Source organism: Anolis carolinensis, chromosome 4 (assembly GCF_035594765.1).
Source record: "Anolis carolinensis isolate JA03-04 chromosome 4, rAnoCar3.1.pri, whole genome shotgun sequence".
In the NCBI taxonomy this organism is placed as follows: Eukaryota; Metazoa; Chordata; class Lepidosauria; order Squamata; family Dactyloidae; genus Anolis; species Anolis carolinensis.
In genome coordinates this window covers 161,293,746-161,320,908 of record NC_085844.1, presented here as the reverse complement: position 1 = coordinate 161,320,908, position 27,163 = coordinate 161,293,746, and the positions used below count along the sequence as shown (strand labels likewise).

Genomic DNA, 27,163 nt, shown 5'->3' with positions numbered 1-27,163 from the left:
GATAATTTCCAATCGGACGAAATTGCTACAGTGGATTAATATTCTAATTTGTGATTGACTTAATATAGCCTGTTCAATACTGTCAATATCACACCACATTATATCCTTTTTTCTACTTTAATTGCTGTGTCTGCCTCCTATGGAATTCTGGGATTTGCAGTTTAAGGAGAGGCGTTTAGAGTCCTCAGGCTGAATTCTTGGGTCTCACTAAACTATAAAACCCAAAATTCTACTGGAGTCAGTCACATAGTATGATATTGATTATATAGGTGCATATTAAAGATCAAATGCTATCTTTCCTTTCTGATTTCTGAATTTTTTTTTTTCTGGAATTGCACTATAAATTTTCCTGTCACTGAATCACTTGCTTTGAGATTTGTTTATGCTCTATATGTATCATGTTTGGGCTTATTAACATTATACCAGAAATGGGCAATTTATTAATGATAAGAGTTATTCTGTGCACTAGGAAGAAATGAGTTTTTGGTATTTGAGTTCTAAAAATATGTAAGAATTAATTTTCCATTTTAATTTTGTACATATTAGAATGGAAACACATGCTAGGAAATGTGGAAGGCAGTAGGAAAAGCACTTTGCAGGTGGATAAAAAACCACTGGTCCTAAATTTTCAAAACTTTTAATATCAAGACCTTTTGGAACTTGTCACTTGTAGGATCACCATAAATGACGGAGCCCTCAGTGGCACAATGAGTTAAACCCTTGTGCTGGCTGGACTTCTGACTGAAAGGTCTGTGGTTCGAATTTGGGGAGAGAGGTGATCTTCTGTCTGTTTTATTTATTTATTTATTTACAGCATTTATATTCCGCCCTTCTCACCCCGAAGGGGACTCAGGGCAGATCACATTACACATATAGGCAAACATTCAATGCCTTTTTAACATACAACAAAGACAAGAAAAACATAGCTCCGAGCGGGCCTCGAACTTATGACCTCCTGGTCAGTGATTCATTGCCGTTAATTGCAACTGGTTTGCTCTCCCGTCTGCGCCACAGCCCCGGCGCAGTCCATCCTCAGCTAGCATGCCAACAACTTAAATATGGAGCCTCCGATGGCCTAGGGGATAAAAGCCTCGTGACTTGAAGGTTGGGTTGCTGACCTGAAAGCTGCCAGGTTCGAATCCCACCCGGGGAGAGCGCGGATGAGCTCCCTCTTTTAGCTCCAGCTCCATGCGGGGACATGAGAGAAGCCTCCCACAAGGATGGTAAAACATCAAAATATCCAGGCGTCCCCTGGGCAATGTCCTTGCAGACGGTCAATTCTCTCACTTCAGAAGCAACTCCGGTTGCTCCTGACACAGAAAAAAAACCCCCGACTTAAATCAAGAAACAGCTTCCTAAAATCAATTTGCTGGAATATGTACACACAGGAATACCTGCACGGTGTACTTGTAGGAACACCTCACCAAGCGAGAGTCCAAAAGTGGTAGGCTAAAACCCAGGACCTCAATCCGTGGCTGAGACAAGATGAGAAACTCCCTCCTGGGCACAGAGAAAACTGTGCGGCTTGGAAGGCGCTGAACTGACAGATCTCTGGCACCATGAGATGCAGAGCCAATCTTCAGAAATGGGGCTACAAAGTGGAGTCCAGGACATGCAAGTGTGGAAAAGAGCAAACCACAGACCACTTACTGTGATGCAGCTTGAGCCCGGCCACATGCACAATGGAGGACCTTCGTACAGACACCAGAGGCACTCCCAAGTGCCCATTTTCTGGTCAAAGGACATTTAGCATAATGCCAAGGAAGGCCCATTTCCAGGTGGGCGTGGAGTCCCTGCCCTCCTCCTCCTCCAGAAGCCAATATGTGCTGCTGTTGGATGTGAAGTAGAGGATGTTTCCAGCTTGCTCTAGCTTGTTTCCAGCTTGCTCTAGCTTGTTTGCTCTAGCTTCCCATGAGGGGACACGAGAGAAGCCTTCCACAGGATGGTAAAACATCTGGGTGTCACCTGGGCAACGTCCTTTCAGATGACCAGTTCTCTCATACCAGAAGTGACTTGCAGTTTCTCAAGTTGCTCCTGACCACCCCCCCCCCCTCCGGCGCAAAAACTATAAATGATTCTGTGATTCTATGGCCCTTTCCACACAGCTGTATAAAATCCACATTGAATTGGATTATATGGCAGTGTGGACTCAGACAACCCAGTTCAAAGCAGATATTGTGGATTATCTGCCATGGTATTCTGGGATAGAGGGCTGTGTGGAAAGGCCCCAAGACACCATGATGGAGGGAGATGGGTATGGGTCCACTCTGCAACCAGACCTTTTAATTTGGAGGTATGGATCCCAAAAACACTATTGTGGTCCCCCAATTCAGGAAAAAATAAAGAGGAACCAATGAATTATTTTCTTTACGAGAGAGAGAGGGTGGAATATAAAACAAATAAAATTTTTTTTTTTATTTCACTTGCATGCCATGAAAAATTATGATGGTGCCCTATATCCTGCAGTATTTAATTCTTTATATAGAAATAAACAAGTATATCCATCTCAGTATGCAAATTGGCTTTTGTCTGTAATAAATGAAAAAAATCTATGTATACGAAATAATTGTTTTAAAATAAATTTCTTCATGATTTATTATCAGTAAATTTTTGCTTTGTATATTTATTTTATATATCTATATACCCAATATATAATTTGGGCGAAAAGTGGTCATGACTGAAAAAAGGATAAGAAATCCTGTGTTTTCTTATACAGCTAGAAGGGAAGGGAAAGAAAGTCCTGATTTTGCTAGCATTTTGTGTGTGTGTGTGTGTGTGTGTGTGTGTGTGTGTGTGTGTGTATATACACACACATATATAATTAATAATAGATGCAATATGTGTCTGTGCCTTGCATTGGAGATACCCATTGATGTGTATTCCCTGGGCGGTCCAGGAAAATACTAGTGGCTACGGGATTAGTAAAAATGGCCTGTGAAAGGTTTATGTTTGGAATTCTGGTTAAGAAATGCTCAGCCTGTACTTACATATTTCATATCTGTTCCATCGAAAAACAAAACTCATAGGCATTCATACAGCAGTTTGCAAGTAAGCGACATGTGTCAGCAATTAAGCCCATGTACTCTACTTTCTGGAGGATGGGTATTTGAGGTTGCATTCAGACTAAAGTGCCATGATAGTGAACTGGGCATCAGAATCCTTTGTGTGTGCAAGAGGTAAGGAACAAAAGCTAGGAATAGGTTGTGATTGTAAGCCTCTGTATGAGATGGGAAGGGAGGAAGAAAGGAAGATATCCACTCTACTTAGTGGAGGCAGAGGAAAAGGGGTATGGGATCTTGCACTTTCCAAAAGGATCAGGCAAAAGCAAACTTGTGGATTTTCTTCATCAAAAACTTATGTAATCTTGTCCATGCTCTGATGTTTGGCCACATGTGTGCTATGAGGCATACCCATTACAGGCAGTCCCCAAGTTACGAACAAGATATGTTCTGTAGCTTTGTAGCATAGTGTTTATTTTGCTGCCTGTGCTCCTGTCCTTGCGATAATTGGATATTTGAAAAAATGGGCTTGTTGTAGAAAAAAGGATCAGCGATAAAGCTTTAATGGAGAGACCTTTTCCCATGAAAACTCTTTCAGAAGTGAATTTCCCTTCCTAGGGGTAGATTTCTCTCGCTTCCTATTGTCTCATGCCTGTTCTTAACTAGAAATTGTTTGTAAGTCTGATATTTATAACTCGGGCACTGCCTGTATGAGTATGTGGTATTTTGGTCTTAATTGGTTCTGTAATTACAAAATGGGTGGCACTGAAGAAAGAAACACTCCCAGAATCTGAATATCATGAATGAGGCGGATACCTTGCACAATCTGCGCCCCCTATTAAATTACCTAACCTTTCTCTTTTCCTGCCAAATGAGAAAACCTAAAACGTTCTTTTTTATTTTATTTCTCTTATTTCATGTAACACATTTAAAGCTCTGTAGAGCAGAAAATCCTTGGTAAATGTTTAGACCATAGGTATTTTTCTAGCAGTTTCTTTTAGAAATCTGATTCTGTCCTAGCTGTTTTCTAATACCAGCATTATTATATTTCTCATTTGCAGTTTAATTTATCTGCTGCTATGCAGCTTGATATGCAAAGTTACAAGCCTGAATGCTTGTAGCACCGGGGGTGATTTGAATGTGATTTTCCTGTTTCTTGGCAGGGGGTTAGACTGGATGGCCCACAAGGTCTTGTCCAACTCTATGATTCTATGATATCCCCACTTTGAAGGACCAGATCCATTGTGTTGTTTTTGTTATTGATGGTTCCAAGGTTGAGATTCTTTCTGAAAATGTGGGAGGAAAACTGAGAGGAACTCTCCCCCCGAGTGTGGTGGAGGCTTTTAAGCAGAGGCTGGATGGCCATCTGTTGGGAGTGCTTTGAATGAGATTTTCCTTCTTCTTGCAGGGGGTTGGACTGGATGGCCCATGAGGTCTCTGCCAACTCTACGATTCTAGGAATTTGATGGAAAACTAATGGGAAAAATATAGTGTCTGGCTTTACTCGGGAGGCTATCTGTATACTTTCTGTTAAGATCAAGACCCTTAACATACAGAGGCACTTTAAACAAGGTGAGAAGATAACCAGAATGGGTTTACTGAAAACAAGATGAATAAAGGGGTAACTCCATCCAAGACTATTATATTAGATTCTAATAATTAAAACAATACATTACAAAAGGAGATTTTGCTGGTTGCGATAATCTCTCTGGAGTCTTTGAAAGTCTTCTGCCTCTGATGCAAAGTGTATGTTTATAAGCTGGTCTTCATAAGCAGTTTCAATCTTTCTTGTGAACCTTAAGCTGGTCAAAAGCTTCTGTTGCCTCTGGGACTAGTGGTATATGAATACTGCTGAATGCAGGTGCTAAGGATGCCTGTTTCGGATTGCTTGGGCCTAGGATTACCAAATAATGCCCAAGCCACTAGTCTTTGTAGCTCTGCTGCAGAAAGAGGAGGAGTCTGGCAAGAGAGCTCTGTGCAGGCAAATGGAATAGACCAACTTTGGCTGAGCCCTTGGCGGTTTTTATGCTCCACCCAAAATTAATACAAAGGGAGATATCTACACTATTGGGAAAACCTATAAACAGGGGGAACTAAAGCAAAGGAGAGGAAAAGGCAGAGCCTTCACAACTCAAAAGCTTGGTCAGTTTTTTACCTTTACATTTTGTGCAACCTGAGAGCAATATTTGATAAGGTGATGCTGTCGTGTTGAAGGTCTGTGTTCCTTATAACAGGATGGAACCCTAGGGTCCTCTAGTCTAGATTAAGGCTTCTTAAACTTTTCCACTCAGGGTTCCTTTTGGCACAATAAATGTTTATGTGAGCTCAGGTATATAGATAAATAAAATAGGCACAAAAATCAAACATTTACAGGTACTAAAGCATTTGTAAGGCTTGCTAAACAGGTTGAATTTTCTTTTTATGAAGCACAGCTGAAAACATTGATCAACTGATTCCTGTAAGTGTTTAAGACAAGCAAGTGACACAATACTATTAGTAGAAACTAGCAAAGATTCAGAACAAGTATTTTAAATAGTTGAGATAAAAAAATTCAAAGGCTGAATATTAAGAAAACAAAAATAATGACCACAGATGACTTACATAATTTTAGAGGACATTAAAATAGTTAAAAGTTTTTTTTCATAACTTGACTCAGTCATTAATCAAAATGAAGACTGCAATCGAGAAATCAGGAGACAAAGAAAGTGCAACTATGAATGAATTAGGCAAGATCCTGATGTATAATGATTTATCACTGAATACTAAAGTCAGGATTATCTATGTCATTGTATACCTCACAACCTCTGAGGATGCCTGCCATAGATGTGGATGAAAGGTCAGGAGAGAATACTTCTGGAACATGGCCAAACAGTTCGGAAAACACACAACAACCCTGCGATTCCGGCCATGAAAGCCTTCAACAACACATTGATAAAAGTTAGTAATAAAATGACTCATTAAATTACATGTTAATTTCAGGTAATAATTAACTCATTTAGAAACTGGTTAAGGTCAGCAACAAGTAGCTGGGTACAAAGATCAATCAGTGAATCCAAGCTGGGAAATCTTTAATTCATTTTTAAAAACACCCTTGGTAAGTTTTTCTCAATTATTGAATCTGAGCAGTCTCCCTGGATCCCCCCTCTCATAAGAAGTATGATATGTAAAGAGCAGATATTTCATTCACATAGTTTCATGGGATGGCTAGAAATTTTCCAACTAATTGACATAGCGAGAGTGGGAAGGCATGGATGTAGCCACCTGTAGCCTTTGACCTCAAATGTTGCTATTTCCAACTGCTTCAAAAGTGTATGACTCACTGAAAAAGCCCCCCCCCCGGTGGCACAGTGCATTAAACCCTTGTGCTGGCAGGACTGCTGACCTGAAGCTTGCAGGTTCAAATCCAACCCGGGGGAGAGCATGAAGGAGCTCCCTCTATCAGCTCCAGCTTCATGTGGGGACATCACAGAAGCCTCTCACAAGGATAGTAAAAACATCAAAAACATCTGGGTGTCCCCTGGGCAACGTCCTTGCAGATAGCCAATTCTCTCACACCGGAAGAAACTTGCAGTTTCTCAAGTTACTTCTGAAACACACACACACACAAAACTGAAGAAGGGATGGGGAAAAGACTGTATTGGGGGTCAGGTGCAGAGGGAGAAGCCTAAAGAAGGAAAATAATGTTTGTATATGTTTACACTGCATGGCCAAATTCTTTCCCATCTTAACTGAGGGAAATACCAAGATCCTTTTCCCTCTGGGACATACAGAAAAAGATGAGATTGTCAATTAGATTTTTATTCAGAATTTATTATTTATTTCTTTAAAAAACCAATTGTGTATATTTAATGCATATAATTAGGAGGAACAATAAAATACAAAATGACGAAGTAGGAGAGCTTTGGGTGGGTGAAGGTGAAGGCAGGGCTGGTCCAAAACATGTTATTGGGTGAGAGAAAGAGCAGCTCTTTCTCCATATACAACAGTGGTTCTTAACCTGTGGGCTACGGCCCAACAGTGGGCTGCCAGAAGGAAAATCCAGGCCACAAATCTCCTTCCTCTTAATTTAATTTAATTTAATTTAATTTAATTTAATTTAATTCCGTTCCTTTCTGCAGAGCTGACTAGCCCCACTCTAGTTTATCTGAGGGACCTTCCACACAGTCATATAACCCAGAATATCAAAGCAGAAAATCCCACAATATCTGCTTTGAACTGGATTATCTGAGTCCAACTGTCCACAATGCTTAGTCAATAATAATAATAATAATAATAATAATAATAAGCTCTCATTGCCACACATCAGTTGTAATGGAAAAGAAGCCCTTTACAAGACCCTGTTTAGTCCCCGAAAGTAATAATAATAATAATAATTAGCTCCCATTGCCAAACACAATACAGTAGAGTCCCACTTATCCAACACTCGCTTATCCAACGTTCTGGATTATCCAACACATTTTTGTAGTCAATGTGTTCAATATATCATGAGATTTTGGTGCTAAATTCATAAATACAGTAATTACTACATAGCATTACTGCGTATTGAACTACTTTTTCTGCCAAATTTGTTGTCTAACATGATGTTTTGGTGCTTCATTTGTAAAATCATAACCTAATTTGATGTTTAATAGGCTTTTCCTTAATGCCTCCTTATTATCCAACATATTCGCTTATCCAACATTCTGCCAGCCCGTTTATGTTGGATAAGTGAGACTCGACTGTAGTTGTAATGGGAAAGCAGCCTTTTGTAAGACCCTGTTTAGTCCCCCAAATAATAATAATTATTAAAGCCATTAGGGACATTTTCTTGGGTCTCGCACTCTGCTTTTTGTATTTTTTTCAACTTCAGCCCCTCCCCCCCTTTTGAAACGTGAGCATTAACAAAATCCATGGATAATAACACAGCCCAACTCATTTTTTTTCTTCGTGTCTTTATTTTTAGGCCTTTTTCTGGGGTTTTTTGGGGTGCTGATTCAGATAATTGCTTTGATAGACCACATCAGCTCTAGATTATTAAATATGGATTTCTGTGGGTGAGCAGATTGCAGCTACTGGATGGCATATATTCTGTATCTGAAACTAGAGCTGATAATAATAATAATAATAATAATAATAAAACTTTATTTATACCCCGCCACCATCTCCCCAACGGGGACTCGGGGCGGCTTACATGGGGCCATGCCCAAGACAATACAATAGACCATAACATAATACAATTAAATAATACATTACATAAAATAAAACAGTACAACATAAGATCAAAACAGCAATATAACACGAGCGGGCCGCATGAATACTACATTTAAAAACTAGATTAAAAATTAAAACTCTGGGTGAGAAAGGGATCAGAATAAAACCTCGAGGGACGGGACATCAGATAGTGAACCAGTCTAGAGGATAAATATCGGGGGGGAGTAGCATAGAACATTTACTCTCCGAAAGCACACCGGAAGAGCCATGTTTTTAAATCTTTCCTGAAGGCTAAAAGGGTGGGGGCTTGCCTGATTTCAATGGGCAGCGAGTTCCACAAGCGAGGGGCCACCGCAGAGAAGGCCCTCTCCCTTGTTCCTACAAGGCGAGCCTGAGATATAGGTAGTGGCGACAGGAGGGCCTCCCCCGATGATCGGAGAGGTCGGGCAGGTTTATGATAGGAGATACGGTCACGAAGGTAGGCGGGTCCCAAACCGTTTAGGGCTTTATAAATGATGGTCTGCACCTTGAATTGGGACCGGAAGATGAACGGCAGCCAGTGGAGCTCCTTAAACAGGGGAGTAGATCTCTCCCTGTAACTCGCCCCCGTTATTAGTCTGGCGGCCGAACGTTGGACCAGCTGTAACTTCCGGGCCGTCTTCAAGGGAAGCCCCACGTAGAGCGCATTACAGTAGTCCAGTCTAGAGGTAACTAATGCATGCACCACCGTGGTCAAGTCAGACTTCACGAGGTATGGTCGCAGTTGGCGCACAAGTTTGAGTTGTGCAAAAGCCCTCCCGGCCACCGCCGACACCTGCGCTTCAAGCGTCAGCGCTGAATCCAGGAGGACCCCCAAACTGCGGACCTGTGATTTCAGGGGGAGTGCAACCCCGTCCAGCACAGGTTGCCACCCAATACCCCGATCCGACGAGCGACTGACCAGGAGGGCCTCTGTCTTGTCAGGATTGATCCTCAGCTTGTTCCTCCTCATCCAGTCCGCCACAGCGGCCAGGCACTGGTTCAGTACCCAAGGAGCTTCCTTGGAGTCAGGTGGGAACGAGTAGTGGATTTGTGTGTCATCTGCGTAGAGATGGCAACACCCTCCAAAACTCCGGATGACCTCTCCCAGCGGTTTCATGTAGATGTTAAAAAGCATGGGGGATAAAATAGACCCTTGCGGGACCCCACAGGTCAAAGGCCAGGGGTCCGAGCAGGTATCCCCCAGCTTCACCATCTGGGAACGGCCCTCCAGGAAGGACTGGAGCCACTGCAAAACAGTGCCACTGCAAAACAGTGATATGGTCTATTCAATGCAGTATTCTGAATCAGCACCCCAAAATACCACACCAAATCTAAAGTTGACCAAAAACTGATTTGTAATCCTTTTGGTACTAATGTTAGAGTGTGGTCCCTGGTCCAGTGGCCCCTGGTCAAAAAAAGGCTGGGAACCACTGATATACAACATGATATACTACATGCATCTTTCTTCATATGCTTCATATAAAATCTGGCTGGAATACTACTTGGATTTTCATTCCATATTGATGATGGTTTACTACAGTTTACCCACACAAGTGAAAAAGAGCAAGCTATTTTGGAAATAGAGACGAGAGAAGATAAGAAAAACAAGAGCTTGTTTCAGAAGGCTGCTACCCTAAAGGTAGGGCTGGCCATGGGTGATACAGTAGAGAACAAGAGAAGGAAGTACCATTAGAAAAATAGTCTGTACACAGAATATATTTTGTTGACACATGTTGTAATCTCCCCCACCCAGTTCCTAAGATTGTGCACACAGCTTTCACTTTCTTTTTCCAACTATAGGTAAAGCCTGTGACTTCTGAGAAGGAGAGCATATTATTAGTTCATGTAAAGTGTTCATTTTCACTTTTGATTCTTCCTCTAAAAGTTCAGACACATTTGAAAACTTCAGAGGGACCATAGGAGCAGCACCAAGTAACAGCAGTGAATGAAACAACCACAGTAAGAAAAGATTAGATTAAGCAAGGGTTTTTTTGTGCTTGCCATCTTTTTCCTGAAGCTGTTCTTCAGTTCTGTCACTGTTCCTGCCACACAGGACCCTTGTGATTAGAGTTTTTGTGTTGTTGTTGTTAGTGGTGGTGTGTACGCATATGTGTAATGTCTTTTTATTTAGAAAACTATACACTCTTATTTTCTCACTTATGGTAGTCCAGAGTTACTGCACTTTCCTCTGTTTGTTTTATACATTGTGGTTATACAGCTTTGTACCTACTTCATTACTTCATTTGTTGTTGTGTGTCTTCAAGTCAAGATCTGGCATGGTATAGTGGTTTAAACCAGGACAGTGGGAGACCAGGGTTCAAATCACTCTTCAGCTACTGTGTGACCTTGGGCAAGTTGCACTCTTTTTTTTGTAATGGGGGGGAGGGGGGAGTGAGGTGATGTGGAAAGGGAGTGAGAATGGGATGGTAAAAGATGGGAAGGGGGAGGGGGTTGGCATACTTCCATTCATCTTCCTTCCGAGTTCTACCATCTTCTTATTGTTAGTGGAAGAGAAGGGAAAAAAAGGATTTTTGTCCTTAGTATTTGTCCAAATTATTTATCTCTTCCTACCTTCGAGCCTTTAAGATTCTTCCTTAATATTCCTGCTTTAAATACTCTTCCAGGCACGTCCAATCCATCTCCTTCAAGGGCTTACCAGTATTCCTTTTCAATAAAAAGGTTAGTCTATCCATGGTTTTTATATCCAGTATTTTCTCTATCCACTGCCCCCGTTCTGGTATATAATCCGTTTTCCAAGATTTGGCAAAAATTATTCTGGCTGCCGCAATCAAATATGCAAAGATTTTATCTTTGTTTATATCTTCCATTTCTTGCATATCTGTCATCCCTAATAAGTAATATTCAGGCTTCAATGGTAAATTTATTTTTTAGGATTTTTTTTGCATTCTTCATGGATCATTTTCCAAAATTTAAAAGTTCTTTTACAGCTCCACCACATGTGGAAATAAGTGCCAGGTTGTTCTTTGCATTTCCAACATCTTTTATCCTGGTCTTTATACATTTTCCCAAGTTTTTCTGGTGTTAGATACCATCTGTGTATCATCTTCAACCAGTTCTCCTTTAAGTCAATGGCATATGTATATTTTAGTTTTTTAGTCCAGATAGTTTCCCATTCCGTCAATTTTATTGGCCTGCCAATATTCCTGGCCCAGAGTACCATTGAGTTTTTAATTTCTTCTGTTTCCCATTTGATTAGCTGATTATATAATTTTGTTACACTTTTCCTACCTGAAATTAATAATTTGTCCCAACAGTCCTGGTTCTCGTTAAACCCCAATTTTTGTCCATTCCAAATGCCTCATTAATTTGCATATACTGAAGCCATGATTTTTTTTATATTTTTGGGAGAGGTTTTCAAATCCTCGTACTTGAAATTCTTCTTTATTCTTTTTTATCAATATTTCCGTATATGTGGGCCAATCTATCCAACTGAGTATTCTTCTTTGGTAGGCCTCCAGTGGGGAGAGCCACAGGGGTGTTTTCCTATTAAAATAATCCTTGTATTTCTTCCATACTTTAACGAGGGCTGACCTAATAAAATGGTTGCCAAAGTTCATTTCAACCGCCGTTTTGCTGTACCATAGGTACGCGTGCTAGCCTCTCCTCAAGTCGTATCCTTCAATTGTTAGAATTTTTTTCTTGTCTAATTTTGCCCAATCTTTGACCCATCCTAAGGCGCACGCTTCAAAATAAGATTTGAGGTCTGGAAAACCAAAACCTCCTTTATCCCTTGGGGTAATCATAATTAAATATTTAACTCTGGGTTTTTTTACCATTCCAAATAAATTTCATCAACTCACTATTCCATAATTTAAATAATTTCATGTTCCGGATTATTGGGATGTTCTGGAATAAGTATAATAATCTTGGTAGGACATTCATTTTGATAGTTGCGATGTGACCTAATAATGATAAGTTAAGATTTTTCCAATTTTCTAAGTCCAATTTTATCCCTTCCCATGTTTCTATGTAGTTTTTTTTCCAATAATTGGTTATTTTTGGCAGTGATCTTTATCCCAAGATATTTTATTTTAGAGGCAATATTTAAACCAGAAATTCTATGTAGCTCCTCTTGCTTCTTCTTTGTCATATTTTTGGTTAAAATCGTTGTCTTGTTCTTATTTATTTTAAATCCGGCTAGTTGTCCAAATTCCTCTATTGTTGTGAGCCAATTTGATATATGTTTCCTGGGATTTCCAATAATACATATAATATCATCGGCATACGCCCTTACTGGAGCCCCCAGATGGCGTAGTGGACTAAGTGACTGGAAGGTTGGGTTGCTGACCTGAAAGTTGCCAGGTTCGAATCCCACCTGGGGAGAGTGCGGATGAGCTCCCTCTATCAGCTCCAGCTCCATGCGGGGACATGAGAGAAGCCTCCCACAAGGATGGTAAAAACATCAAACATCCTGGCGTCCCCTGGGCAACGTCCTTGCAGACGGCCAATTCTCTCACTCCAGAAGCAACTTCGGTTGCTCCTGACACGGAAAAAAAAATACGCCCTTACTTTGTATTTTTGTTTATCAATTTTAATACCGACTAGCTCCTTATTTCCTCTGATCTTCCGTAGTAAGACTTCAATGGCAAAGATAAATATTAACGGAGACAATGGGCATCCTTGTCTGGTTCCTTTGTTAATCTTAAATTGTTCTGTGTTTTGGCCATTAATAGTAATACAGTAGAGTCTCACTTATCCAACGTAAACGGCCCGGCAGAATGTTGGATAAGCGAATATGTTGGATAATAAGGAGAGATTAAGGAAAAACATATTAAACATCAAATTAGGTTATGATTTTACAAATTAAGCACCAAAACATCATGCTATACAACAAATTTGACAGAAAAAGTAGTTCATTACACAGTAATGCTATGTAGTAATTACTGTATTTACGAATTTAGCACCAAAATATCACGATGTATTGAAAACATTGACTACAAAAATGCGTTGGATAATCCAGAACGTTGGATAAACGAGTGTTGGATAAGTGAGACTCTACTGTACTTGCATTTTGTTCTTCATATATGGCGGTAGCATTTTGAAAATAAAATCCTAAATCTAACTCTTGAAATAATGCTTTAAAAAACTCCCAATTTAAGTTATCGAAGGCTTTTCCCACGTCCAACGATAACAACCCCATTTCCTTTTGATATACATTTTCATAGTATTCTGTTGTGTTCAATACAATTCTTAGATTACCTTTTATGTTTCTATTTGTTAAGAACCCATTCTGATATTCTTCTATCCATGAATTTAAGAAACCTTTTAGTCTTTCTGCTAGGATGTTCACGTAAATTTTGTAGTCAGTGTTTAGTAAGGAAATGGGGCAATAGTTCTTCACATCTTCTGAGTCTGAGCCTTCTTTGTGTTGGGAAATCATCCTGGACTACTCAAGTCCAAATGTAGTTAGATAGATGATAGAGTTAGATTGAGGGAATCCTTTCCCTGTTTCCAAAGCATGCCTAGACAGGCTTTACTGTGTTTCACTCTATCCTGTTTACGTCACATCCCTTACTTTGAAGTTAGTAGAAATGTGAATCTTTAGGGACACTAACTTCTCATTGGTCAGAATGTCTTTTATGGCCCCAATAAACTGGACCATGAGGCCAAACCATTTTGGTTCCTCCCTTCTCCCTTTGTTCTTCAAGCTAACAAGAAGCATCCTGCCATCTCTCCTGGCAAGATGTAACTATGTAGATGTTTGATATTTTTCTTTTCTTATTTTTCCTTAGAAACCAGTCTATAAGTAGTCTAGACAGCTCCCAAGCCTTTCTATCTACAATGGAGTTCTTTTTACCTGAATAAATACTTCTTGAACTTCTATTGAGACTCTGCAGTCCATTGCAATCCTAAAGGCTTCTCTTGCTCGCCAATGTAAGTAACTGTTGCATTTGAAAGCTTTGCTTTTGCTACTCTGCTGATTTTGGTGGAATCTCCCCCAGAGAGAGTTAAATTGAGTCTAACCGCTCAGAGATTACCACAACACTTTGTATATCATAATAATTTCCGCATTTTTCCATGTGTCTGGGATTTTCTTGTCTTGCAGTGCCGGATTCATTAGTTTTTTGAGGAACTGGATGATTTCATCTTGCATTGTTTTGTATAAACTTGCAGTGAAGCTATCAGGGCCAGGAGCTTTATTTGGTTTTAAATATTTTATTGCTTTTTTAACTTCTGCTTCCGTAATTTCCTGATTTAACCTTTGTCTTTGCTCATCTATAATCTTTGGAAGGTCTTGTTTACTTAGATAATTCACCATCTCCTCCATTTTCACAGAATTCTTTGTATATAATTGCGTATAGAAACTTTTAAACTCTTGTCTTATGTCTTCATCCATAGTTAAAATTTTGTCCTTTCCTTTTATTCTTACAATTTGTCATGCCTGGATTTTTTCCCTTATTTTCCTGGCCAACCACTTGCCAGGTTTATTTGCGTTTTCAAAGTAATTTTGCTTTGCAAATTTCAGTCGGTTGGCAATTTGGTCAACTTCAAAGTTTTGTTTCTGTTTTTTTAAAAGGTTCAATTTGTTTACTAGTTGCAAAGTTGCACTCTTTTACAACCTCATCAAATATTGACGATTCTGGTGGCACCCATTAGGAGTTGTGGGCAATCAGCTGCACCACATCCTGCGTCTTCTGACTCACCTGAGCCCCCATCCCATGTGGGTAAACATCAACTGCCCTGTTTCCCCCATTGTTCCTGGTGCAACATGGACTCTTGTGTTGCTGCCTTGGTAGCTTGTTCTAGTTCACTTTCCCTTTACCCATGGGGCCCTGCTGGAAGTAACTGTGCATCGTGAAATGGGAGCAGGTGGAACATGAACCTGAGCATGCTGCCAAATTCACCCCTGATTGAAGAGTTCATTAGCCTCAGAGGAAGGGAAATTCCCCCAGTAAAACACTGTGATAGTTTGCTTTAGGGTCACCATAAATCACATGGTGACTTATCACAGGACTATTTTTACAAGACTTCTTCAGATATTTCCCATTGTGTTCTTTTAAGGTTTGATTTCCCCAAAGACACCCAATGAGTTTTCACAGACAAGTGACAATTCAAAACCTGGTTCTCCCTCGTACTCCAATGTGTAATCATTTATGCATTTCTCTGACAGGCAATGGGAGACATTTTTTCTACACCTCAACCTCAATCAACTCAGACAAAGAAAACAGGTGCGTGTATGGAGGAATGTCTAGCAATTCTCCTCAAGAAATGGTCTCCCTTTACTTCCAACTAAAATTAATCATATTAAGCAACTGGTTTTTCTGGGTTTTTTTTGCAAATATGTATTTGGTGTTGCTGAAGCTACAGGGGATGTACATTTCCACATGGGGTATTTATTCAGAGATTTCTCAGCTAACATTTTTGCAGATCAAGCTTCTATTTATGTTCCAATGAAAAGAAATTATGCTAAAAGTAAGGAAAGAAATCCAGAAAAGGTATGTGCTATCAGAAATATCATCCTTCATCACTTCTTTGTATTCTCAATGAGAAGACACCACATATTAAACAGAGTCATCAGTCCATTAACAATTGCTAGGGAAAAAAATAAGGAAGCAGAACTGTTCAGCTAGGTAACCCAAAGTACCCCCCTCTTCCTTGCAGTGTCTGCATCCCCTTTAATGTTTACCATCATTAATAGATTATTCTTCTAAAAAGAAGAGACCAAAATGCTATTGGGGTAATTTTGGAACTTTTACAAAGGCCTGTTCTGCATTTTTGTTGCATTGCTGATGTGGCACAAGGGGTGTGCATTGATTGCTATGGAGAATTTGCTTCTAGATTCAGCATTTCAAAAAAAAAAATCTACTTTTGTTTGAACTAATTTACACACAGATCACAATACACCAGTCAACATGATATAAAACACCTGTAATTCATTACACAAGACACGACAATTGCATCTTACACATAGCAGGCATAAAATCAAACACAGAATAATAATAATTAATAATAAAACTTTATTTCTACCATGCCACCATCTCCCAAAAGAGACTCGGGCAGCTTACAAAGCACTTGTAATATAACAACACATACAGTGTAATAAATACAGATACATTCATATCAAAGGAAAACATAATTCACATCATCAATACATAAAACAATACCACAATAAAATCAATCAACTATAAAATACACATCAATAAAATGTTATGGTAATTATAAAGATAAAATGAATAACAACCAATCATGAAAAGTGCTTTCAGTGAAAAAACCAATGGTTCTACAATTGGAACCTTTTGGACTCTATAATTATTGGAAAGCTTGGTTAAAGAGTCAAGTTTTTAGGTTGGACCGAAAACACTGGAGGGTGGGGGCTAGCTTGAGAAACGGAGGTGGACTGACTTTACAATAATAATGCTTTCCAAGTACTTTAAAACCTATATCAAAGGAAGACAGAACAGTGGACAGGAGTACTACAATGAAAATTCAATGATACAAACACTAAAGAAGAATAAGGTACTGTAGGCATCCAGGTAATATTCATTTTTAATACCTTCCAGTGCTATTGATCTGGACCTTGTTTTCCTTCAGATTTTCAGTTCTACCTGTTGAAAACGTAGAATAAAAATGTAAACTTCAGAAGCAATTACTATTAACACTTTATTACTTTTTATTTATTGCATTTATATGCCCCCCCTTTTCCAGCCCGGGACCTAAGATGTCGCCTAAAGCTAAGAGCAAGATAATCTGAATATCGCCTGAGGGCTTTTTGCTCCTTTGCTTTTATATTCTCAGAGCAATAAGGCTCTCCAGGAAATTTGGGTTTTATTTCCTCTCTGCTTTCTTCAGGGATACAGAGACTGTGATCTGAGTTGAGCACTCCTTAAAGCAGTGGTTCTCAACCTTTCTAATGCTTTGACCCCCTAAATATACTTCATGTTGTGGTGACCCCCAACCATAAAATTATTTTAGTTGCTACTTATCTTATTTATTGCTTACCACATTTGTACTCCACCCTTCTTAATCCTGAGGGGGACTCTAACAGCTACCATGTCAGACTACATAGAGAAGCCATTGAAATCCACATGAAATCCACCCCTTTAATCTTTGTCCTCATCACAAGCCTTGCCACTGTCCTCCATCTGAGTTACCAGGAATCAGGGTACAGGGAGATTGTCCTCTATGCCAAAGGGGGCACTTTCTGTCAGGAACATATTTGCAGTGTCCAGTGTTGCCCTTGGAGTGAAGTTTACAAGGAGTTACAACACATTGCCATTGCAACCCAGAAGTGCCCAGAAGAATTGATTGGGGCTTGCTTCTGAGAACACATATTTTGAATTGCACTACCTTGGGAAACATTGGTCCTCCAAATGTAGCTGGATTGGAGCTCCAGTCATGCCCACCCATTTGATGTGTGGGTTATCTTAATAAAGGGCAACCAACATCTCGAGAGCCCTGCAAAAACCATGCATGTATAATATTCTTTAATAGATTAAGAATAGCTAATATTACATCCTGATCAGCCAAAGAGGAAAAGAGGGGGCTGCTACATTTATTGGGAAGCACCTAAGTGTTCTGTATAAGGGAAGCAAGCATTCATGGGAACAATGGGAACTGCAGCATAGCATCTGCAGCCAACAAGGTGCAATAGTAGTAGTGGCATTTAATTCAAGTGATTATAGTTTTGAACATATGGAACATATATAACTAAAGGAAAAACTCTTTCAGGTAAAAGGGAAAGACTTAAAGCTTTGGCTACTCAAATCCCAGTAAGAAAATGCCAATTAGGCTATATATGATCACACTGTAGTGGATATAGTCCTGTGATCTCTGCTATTTCTTTCACAAAATACTACTGCAACATCTTTGAATGTCACTGCTGATATATACATGTTCTGAGCATAACGCCTACTTAGAAAGGACCAGGTCTTTTTAGAATGTGAAGTATATTGAATGGAAGGTGAGCTGAAATCAAGAGATAAGACTATCTGCATGGAGGTCAGCTGATTTCACACTTTTGTTTTTTGCTCAGATGTGAACGAGATGATGGAGCAACCATGGAGGGATGTTACCTGGAAAACTGTGTAAGTTGATTTGAGGCTATCAATCTGAAATAATCAAACTATTATAAATAGATTGTAATAGTAATTGTGAAAAAATGCATGGACCATTTAATGTTAATTTTCAAGTGAGCCAAATGGGGCCACAAGTCCCTCCTGCTCCCAAAAAAGAAAGATCCCAGAGTCTAACATCCATTACATAAGATAGACTACAGTACTAACATAACTTGGTCCATCTCAATGTGGGTCTTTTAGTGTTATGCAGCAGCTAAAAAGCCAATCCAGTTGTGGGCTGCATCCAGAGGAATAGTGTCCTGGTCAAGATAATTATTAGTGCCCTTCTGGTCGGACATAATGGGTAATACTATAACATGTTCTAGTCACCAGAGTTCACGTTTATCGACTTTAACATGTCCAGAGAAGAGCTACCAAGGTGATGGAAGGTCGGAAAAATAAACCTAATGATAAATGACTTATGGAGATGTATGTGTTTATTCTGGAGAAGACAGAAACGACACGATAAATAAGACAATAGAATTAGCTCCTGCTGCTCCTGCTGTTGCTGCTGTTGCTGCTGTTCCTGCTGTTGCTGCTGCTCCTTCCAGTTGGTTGCTGCAGCAATAGGATCAACAGGATAGGTAAGGGAGAAAGTGCAATCAGGCCAACTCAGTTTTGGTCTGGCTGGAGTCTGCCCTTAGTGCAAGTTGAGGTGGAGCATACAAACATTTATGGGGTTTCCAGTTCCAGTCCAGAGTATTTTTACTCCAGTCTGCCTCCAATTTTTGGGTAGGTGTAAATGAACTCTCAGCAATGCAGAGGTCAAGGGCCACCCAGTTCCAAATAAATTCTCTGCTTTCCTTAAATGCTTTCTGATAGATGTTAATACATACGAACATATATAAAGGGAGTGACACATTAGAGGCACAGAGAAATGAGTATTCCAAGAAAAATGAATGTAAAATGTCTAAGAAAAGAGTTTGCTACCTACAAACTGCCAGTGTTCAAGCTGAGTGCATAAAGCTGCTGATTTTGTTTCTCTTGGTGCTTTAGTATACTTGTGAGCATAATGACGATGATGATGATAACAACAACAACTTTATTTGTAACCTGTCCTATTTCCTTGGACAGACTCAGGATGGTTTCCAGGCAGAAACATTCAATGCCATAATAAACAAACAAAACAAACCAAAACAATAAATAAAGTAGTATAGATATAAACTTATAATGACTAACCAAACAAATAAGTAATTAAAAACAATAAACCTCATCATACACATTTATGTCATAATAAGATCTAAATAATTAAACTGCCTTAAAGTATAAAATGATGAAGAAGATATTATATAAAATAATGGTGTACAACAGCCAACAGTGCCAGGGTGGGTTTCCAGTATTTAAACAAGGTTACATATTAAGATGTTCTAGTCCTCCTCCTCTCCATAGGCTAGGATGCAAATATGGGTTTTTAAGAGTTTTTTTTTTAAAGGAGAGGAGAGACAGAGGCATTTCTACTTTTTTGGGGAGGGAGTTCCAGAAGCGGGAATGTTCACAGAGAAGGCCCCCCTCTCTCGCCCCCACCAACTGTGCTTGAGACACGAGTGGGACCGAGAGCAAGGCCTGCTTTGCTAACCACAGTGGCTCTGTTGGTTTATATGTGGAGATGCAGTTAGTTAAATAGCCTGTGCCTGAACCATTTAACTCTACCTTTGAGCTAAGATCTTGGAGCCTCTGGTGGCCTAGGGGATAAAAGCCTCGTGACTTGAAGGTTGGGTTGCTGACCTGAAGGCTGCCAGGTTCGAATCCTACCCGGGGAGAGTGCAGATGAGCTCCCTCTATCAGCTCCAGCTCCATGTGGGGACATGAGAGAAGCCTCCCACAAGGATGGTAAAAAATCAACAACAACAACAACAACAAAACCATCCGGGCGTCCCCTGGGCAATGTCCTTGCAGACGGCCAATTCTCTCACTCCAGAAGCAACTCCGGTTGCTCCTGACACCTAAAAAAAAAGGAAAAGAAAAAAAAGCTAAGATCTTGAAAATCAAATTTGCTGAAATGTATGAACTTCTGGGAAGCAAAGATGAAGTGTAGCCCAACTTTATCATAGTATTTTTTCTACAGAGCTCTTCTTCCCACCATGATTTTGTTATTTCTCCTGTTTGTAAACAGCACTTTTTTCTTAGTCTCTTTCCCCCACAAATAACTGTTCCAAATCAATGTAGCTAATAAATATGAATTTTGCTGTCTTAACAGGGAAAGAAAAAAACTGATGTGTGAGATAGCAGCTTATCATCCTCGTTCGAATTCAGTGCCACAGTTTCGGGTTCTGTTCATGGGGCCAGTTGGAGCAGGGAAATCCAGCTTTTTCAACTCTGTGAAGTCTGTTATCCGAGGCTATGTAACAACTCAGGCCCCAGTAGCAGGGACTTGTAGTTCCAGTCGCACCGTGCAGGTTTGCCTTCCTCTAAATCTAAAATTAAGATATGTTAATTCCGTCTGTATTTTTTATTATTCTATTTCTTGATGTTTCAGATGAGGTTATCAGTAGATCATGTGGAAAAAAGACAACTGTAGTACCTAATTTCAAATTGACTTGTGGTCAAATCCATTCATGCATAACAAACTTATTGTGAAAAAATTCAAAAAAGTTCTATTGGCCTTGTGCTCTTTGTGTTTAAATATCTCTGTGTTAATATCTTAAGAAGAGTAGTTTGTTTCCCCTTTAATGAAATCATAACTATTTCAGCAATGGCTAAATCCATTCACATTGAACAGACTGATCATGCTTAGAATCATAGAATCATAGAATCATAGAATAGTAGAGTTGGAAGAGACCTCATGGGCCATCCAGTCCAACCCCCTGCCAAGAAGCAGGAAATCGCATTCAAAGCACCCCCGACAGATGGCCATCCAGCCTCTGCTAAAAAACCTCCAAAGAAGGACCCTCCACCACAGTCCGGGGGAGAGAGTTCCACTGCCGAACAGCCCTCACTGTGAGGAAGTTTTTCTTGATGTTCAGACAGAATCTCCTTTCCTGTAGTTTGAAGCCATTGTTCCGTGTCCTAGTCTGCAGGGCAGCAGAAAACAAGCTTGCTCCCTCCTCCCTATGATTTCCCCTCACGTATTTGTACATGGCTATCATGTCTCCTCTTAGCCTTCTCTTCTGCAGGCTAAACCTCCCTGAAGCAGAAACAAGTTTATTAACATGCCATGTTTGTTTCCTGGATATGTTCACTCACTATGTTGTAATATAGCCCTGTGATGGTAGAGCAAGATTTCCCATGGAAGCAGGTCACCAACAGAGCTATCCTGATTCCCTCAGAGCAAAGAGCATTTATGTACCAGAATACAGATTTGAGGAATTTTCTAACAAAAGTCCATACTGGTCCCACCCCTATGTCTTGCTTCACAGAACTCTTCATTCAAGGAGTGAACTAGGCGTCAGATTACTATTACTATTGTTGTTGTTCTTCTTGTTATTATTTACCCTGCTTTATCTTCTCAAAGTAACTCAAAGCAGATTCACTTCACTTCACTTCACTTCACTTTATTTCTTAATTAGTTGCTCTCCACCAGAGTGCTCCGAGCGACTTACAATTTAAAATATCATTCCACAATATAAAAACATTCAACATAAAAACATTAAACATAAAAACATTCAACCTAAAAACATTCAACAGTGACTGTTTGGCAAATTAGATCTGATTTACTTAAGTGCACAACCAAACAGCCAAGTCTTGAGCGCTTTTCCAAAAGGTCGCAACTCCGATATTGCTCTAACATATGGAGGCAATAAGTTCCGCAGAATTGGAGCATAGATCGAAAAGGCTCTACGCCTTGTAGCTTCCAGGTGTACCTCCCTAGGGCCCGGTACGTATAGGAGATTTTCCTGGGAGGATCGAGGTGACCACTGATGGAAGAAAGGAATGAGGCAGTCCCTAAGATATAATGGTCCTTGGCCATTTCGAGCTCTAAATGTCAGGACCAGTATCTTGTAAGAGATCCGATGTTCTATTGGTAGCCAATGCAGTTGTTTCAGAATCGGTGTAATATGGGATCTTATAGATGATCCCGCTAGCAGCCTGGCCGCCGCATTTTGGACCATTTGGATCTTATGGGTTTTTGTCTTCGGAAGGCCGGCGTATAAGGCGTTACAATAATCCAACCTGGTGGTGACTGTTGCATGGATTACCGTTGCCAATGCTTCTGTCGAAAGGTAGGATGCCAATTTCCTTGCCTGGCGAAGATGGAAAAAGGCCTGCTTACTTATGGCAGTGATCTGGGCCTCCATTGTCAGCAATGAGTCCAACACAACCCCAAGGCTTTTAACAGTAGCAGATGGAACCGAACTTCCCCATCAAAATCAGGCAGTGACTGGATTAACTCTGGTGGCTGGCTGGGCCAGAGTATCTCAGTTTTTGCGGGATTCACTTTTAGTCTACTCGCTCGCAGCCAACTCATCACTGCTTCCAAACACAGCTTAAAGTTCTCAGGAATCGTGGTTGTCTCAGGTTCGAGACGCAAGAGTAGCTGGGTATCATCTGCATACTGGTAGCACTCTATGCCAAAGCTCCGCACTAGTCCAGCAAGTGGTCGGACGTAGATGTTAAATAACAGGGGCGAAAGGATAGCACCCTGGGGAACTCCACAGCAAAGGCAGGAGTTCTCAGAGCTTTGGCCTGACCACTCCACCCTCTGTCTCCAGTCCCGGAGAAACGAATTGAACCATTGAAGAGCTAAACCTCGTACACCAGACATAGCCAATCGATGGATCAGCAAGTCATGGTCCACGGTGTCGAATGCAGCTGTAAGGTCCAAGAGTACCAATAGTGCTGATCTGCCCTGGTCTAACTGACGACGAATTTCGTCAGTAATAGCTACCAAGACAGTCTCTGTCCCATGACTTGAACGAAAGCCTGATTGAAAGGGGTCTAAGCCCGCAGTCTCATCTAAGAATTGCTGTAGCTGTCCCGCCACTGTTCATTCAATCACCTTGCTCAAAAACGGAAGGTTTGAAACTGGGAGGTAGTTACTAGGTATGGTGGCGTCTAGACTTGGTTTTTTCAGAAGAGGGTGAACCACTGCTTCTTTAAGACACTCTGGGAAAATTCCTTGTTCCAAGGAGCTGTTAATGATGTCCCTTAAGGGATCTCGTAGTCCCTCCCAGCACTCCTTAACCTACCGGGAGGGGCAAGGGTCGAGGGAGCAGGTCGTTGGTCTTGCTGCAGCTAGAGTCTTTTCCAGATCTTCCATTTCTAATGGCACAAAAAGTTCTAGAAGTTTGTCAGTAGATGGCCAGAAAGCTTCTAGTTCTCTCAATGTGTCCTCTGTGGGAGGTAGCCCTTCGCAAAGCAGATTGATCTTATTTATGAAGTAGCTCTGAAAGGTCTCTGCTGTAATATCTTGATTGGCCATATCTTTGGCTGGATGGGTTGGATTTATGATGTTATGAACAATTTTAAATATTTGAGCAGGTCGAGATCTGGCGGAAGCTATCAGTGAGGAATTATATTCTTTTTTGGCCTCTCTGGTGGCTGCTTCGTAGATTTTCTGATGTGTTTCGAGACCCAACTTCGATGTTTCATCAGGTTTCTTGCGCCATATACATTCTAATCTCTTCCGCTCAAGTTTCATCTGGCGTAATGCATCCGTGAACCACGGAGATCTATTCCGGCGGGAGTGAAAACCCCGTTTAGGGGCAACTATATCTAAGGCAGTTGATAGATTTTTTTCCCAAATTTCCACTCGTTCATGCAGAGAATCGGCTGTGTAATCCAGTTCTTTAAGGACACTCGAAAGTCTAATAGGATCCATCAGCTTCTTCGGCCACGCGAAAATTTGTTCAGTCTCCGGATGCTGTGGTGGTGAACTCTTTATTTGAGTGTTCAGGATGTAATAATCAGACCAAGGAATCTCTAAAACTGAAGATAAAGTCACTTGTATTCCGATACTAAAAATCAAGTCCAGAGTGTGTCCAGCTCGATGAGTAGGACCGGTCACCATTAATGAGAAACCTATTGTTTCCATAGATTGTACTAGGTCTCTTGCTATCGAAGAAGACAGCAACCTATCTGCATGTACATTAAAGTCTCCCAATACGATGAGACTTGGGAACTTCAAGGCCCAGTCCACCACAAGGTCTAATAACTTTGGGATGTTCTCGTTTGGGGCCCCAGGGGCCCGATAAACTAAGAGGATAGTCACACTTTCCCTAATAGCCAGTGTCAAACCTATACATTTGATACCCGTAATATCAGGGGTAGGAATAGTTCTAATGGAGAAATGATCACGAGCCACTATTCCCACCCCCCTCCTCGATTGACATAAAAACATTAGTATACAGTTTAAAATATACAAATATACAAACATTAAAACAGAATTAAACACAAACAGCATTAAAAAATCACAGCTGAAATCCATCTAAAACATATTCAATGTTACAAAACCACAGCACCTCCTGATGGCTTCAGTTACGCACATGGTAATAATATTGGGTTAGGCATGTCTCCAAAAGGGAGATGTTGATTGTTGCCTTATTGCTTTCCTTACACCACCTTTGTCCATTAGACTGAGGCCAGTCACTTCCCACCTGGTCAGTCAGCTGCATGGCTTTTGCAGGCCTGATAAAAAAACACATCCAAATATCTTTTCACTTCTCTGGTTTTGGCACTATTACTGTCACCCCAGGCTAGGATGGACAGCTTCAGAAGCTTCAAGAACTGTTTCCTGGGTCAAGATTAGAGTTTGTTTTACGCTTACAGAAAAGCAAAAAGAAAACAACAACAACAACAAAGCATATGCATGTGGGGACCAGTTTATCTTGTGTAGGAGAAAGAAATGACATCTTTTAGAACAATTGTATACTTCACTGTATCTCTATCAGTTAGCATCATCATTACATGACCCTTAAGCCAAGGGGTACCCAAACGTTTATAAGTACAGAGCTGGTTCACTGTCCCTCAGACAGTTGGAGGGCTGGACTTTTAATGTGGGTGCACATTGGGCATGCATGCATCATGTATGGGCTGGATCCTACACTAGCTGCTGCACACACTCATTTGCTGCCATCACATACTGACACTGCTGCACACATTCCCTTGTTCTCACCACACACCCACTGCTGTCACATATATGCACTGCCACCACACACCCACCACTCACAGTCATTCACCAAACATACATACATACATACATACACACACACACACACACACACACACACACACACACACACACTTGCTTTTGCTGTATGCATACGCATGGACTGGCCATGAGTGAATGTATGGTGGTAGAAGTGCGGGTCGGGAAAAAGACTTTGGTGGGCCAGATTTGGCCTGCAGGCCATAGTTTGGGGACTCCTCTTCTAGCCATATTGAAATGTACATTTGTCTCTCTCTGACTTGTCAGGTCAGAAGGGCATGGGTTTTGCTTGATTACACCATTTCTGTTCTGTGAATATAGGCATGTGGCCACTTCAGGCAAAAAGCTGCTATGAATGCACCGGCCAATATTTGGACCATACAATCATAAAGCAACGAGAAAAACAGCAGAAACCTGGGTGTTCTTTGCATAATGCAGTGATTTCTGCACATAGGTGTTTAAAAAAACAACAACAGAAGGCAGTTTCCTGTTGCCCACTTGCTGTAAAACTCTGTGACCCCACTATACTTAGCAGTTTTATTCTTGCAGTGCTCTGTACTCTACTCAGCACTGTAGATGCAATCCACCATTTGAGTCTTTTTTTAAATACAAGACTGAAAAGAAGATTGAGAATTTTTGTTCATGTTTTTAATTCACAAGACATTCCAGATATTAATCACATTTCATGGCAAAATTAGTGCTAATGTTAGACTAGAGAGAGAAAAGATTCATGCAAGTTAAGAGTTCATAGTGGCTTAAGGTGTTAACATGTGAGATTGGCCAGGTCCAGAAACCAGATTTAGAATTACAGGTTTAGCTATTGGAGAGTAAATAAAAAGTGCTGTCATTAGAAAACTTGTAATCACTATCTTCTTTTTTTTTTTAAAGAAGTCTCTTCCCCCCCCCCCGAAATGTAATTATTTCTGTGATTTTTTTGCGCAGCACTCTAACTTTGCCCATAAGCATTGTGAACCCACAAAGTTCTTCTTACTTTTCTCCACTCCTTTTGTTTTGTATAATTCAGTAAGTTTGGAAATAAAGAGAAAACATTTTAAATTTAACCACAAATCTTTACTTTGGAACGAGAAAATAATAGATGTAAAACACTTAAAATGATAAAGTGTTCTAACTGGAGCTAACTACATGGAGCATACAACACCCCAACTAAAACAGCTCCACTGGCTGCCGATAAACTGCCTGACCCAATTCAAGGTGCAGGTGATGACCCTATATGGCTCCCCCCCCCCCCAATCTTCGTGATCACATCTCCCTTTACGAACCAGTGCAGGCTCTGAGATCTGGTGGTTTCTGCAGATTTTTGAGCAGGATTAGTCTTCTCTCTCCCCCCCCCCTTCCCGGGTTGTTAACTAGGACCCCACTCAGCACTTTACCCACTTTATAGTTAGCCTTGCCCGCTCTGAAGCTCAGATTATTATATCTGGCCCTGCTGACAGAGCATTTTGTAACTTTTTTTTTTAAAAAAAATTGTGGTTGTTTTGAATTGTATATTCTTGTTTCATGTTTATTATTCTTTATTATGTTTAATTCATTGTATGATTTCTTTGCTCTGTTGGAAACTGCCCTGAGTCCTCGTGAGGAGACAGGGTGGTATATAAATAAATTATTATTATTATTATTATTATTATTATTATTATTATTATTATTATTAATACAGTAGAGTCTCACTTATCCAACATTCACTTATCCAACGTTCTGGATTATCCAACACATTTTTGTAGTCAATGTTTTCAATATATAGTGATATTTTGGTGCTAAATTACTACATAGCATTA

At 40.3% G+C, this 27,163-nt stretch overlaps 1 protein-coding gene across 1 annotated transcript in view; it reads left to right on the top strand.

Moving 5' to 3' along the window:
* LOC100568253 (uncharacterized) overlaps positions 1–27,163 on the top strand; it is a 69,490-nt gene that overhangs the window by 17,975 nt on the left and 24,352 nt on the right. Inside the window, exons 8-10 of the mRNA XM_062978129.1 lie at positions 15,343–15,400; positions 18,205–18,256; positions 20,484–20,682. Of these exons, the coding sequence (XP_062834199.1) occupies positions 15,343–15,400; positions 18,205–18,256; positions 20,484–20,682 (309 nt within the window). The remainder of the gene's footprint in view (positions 1–15,342; positions 15,401–18,204; positions 18,257–20,483; positions 20,683–27,163) is intronic.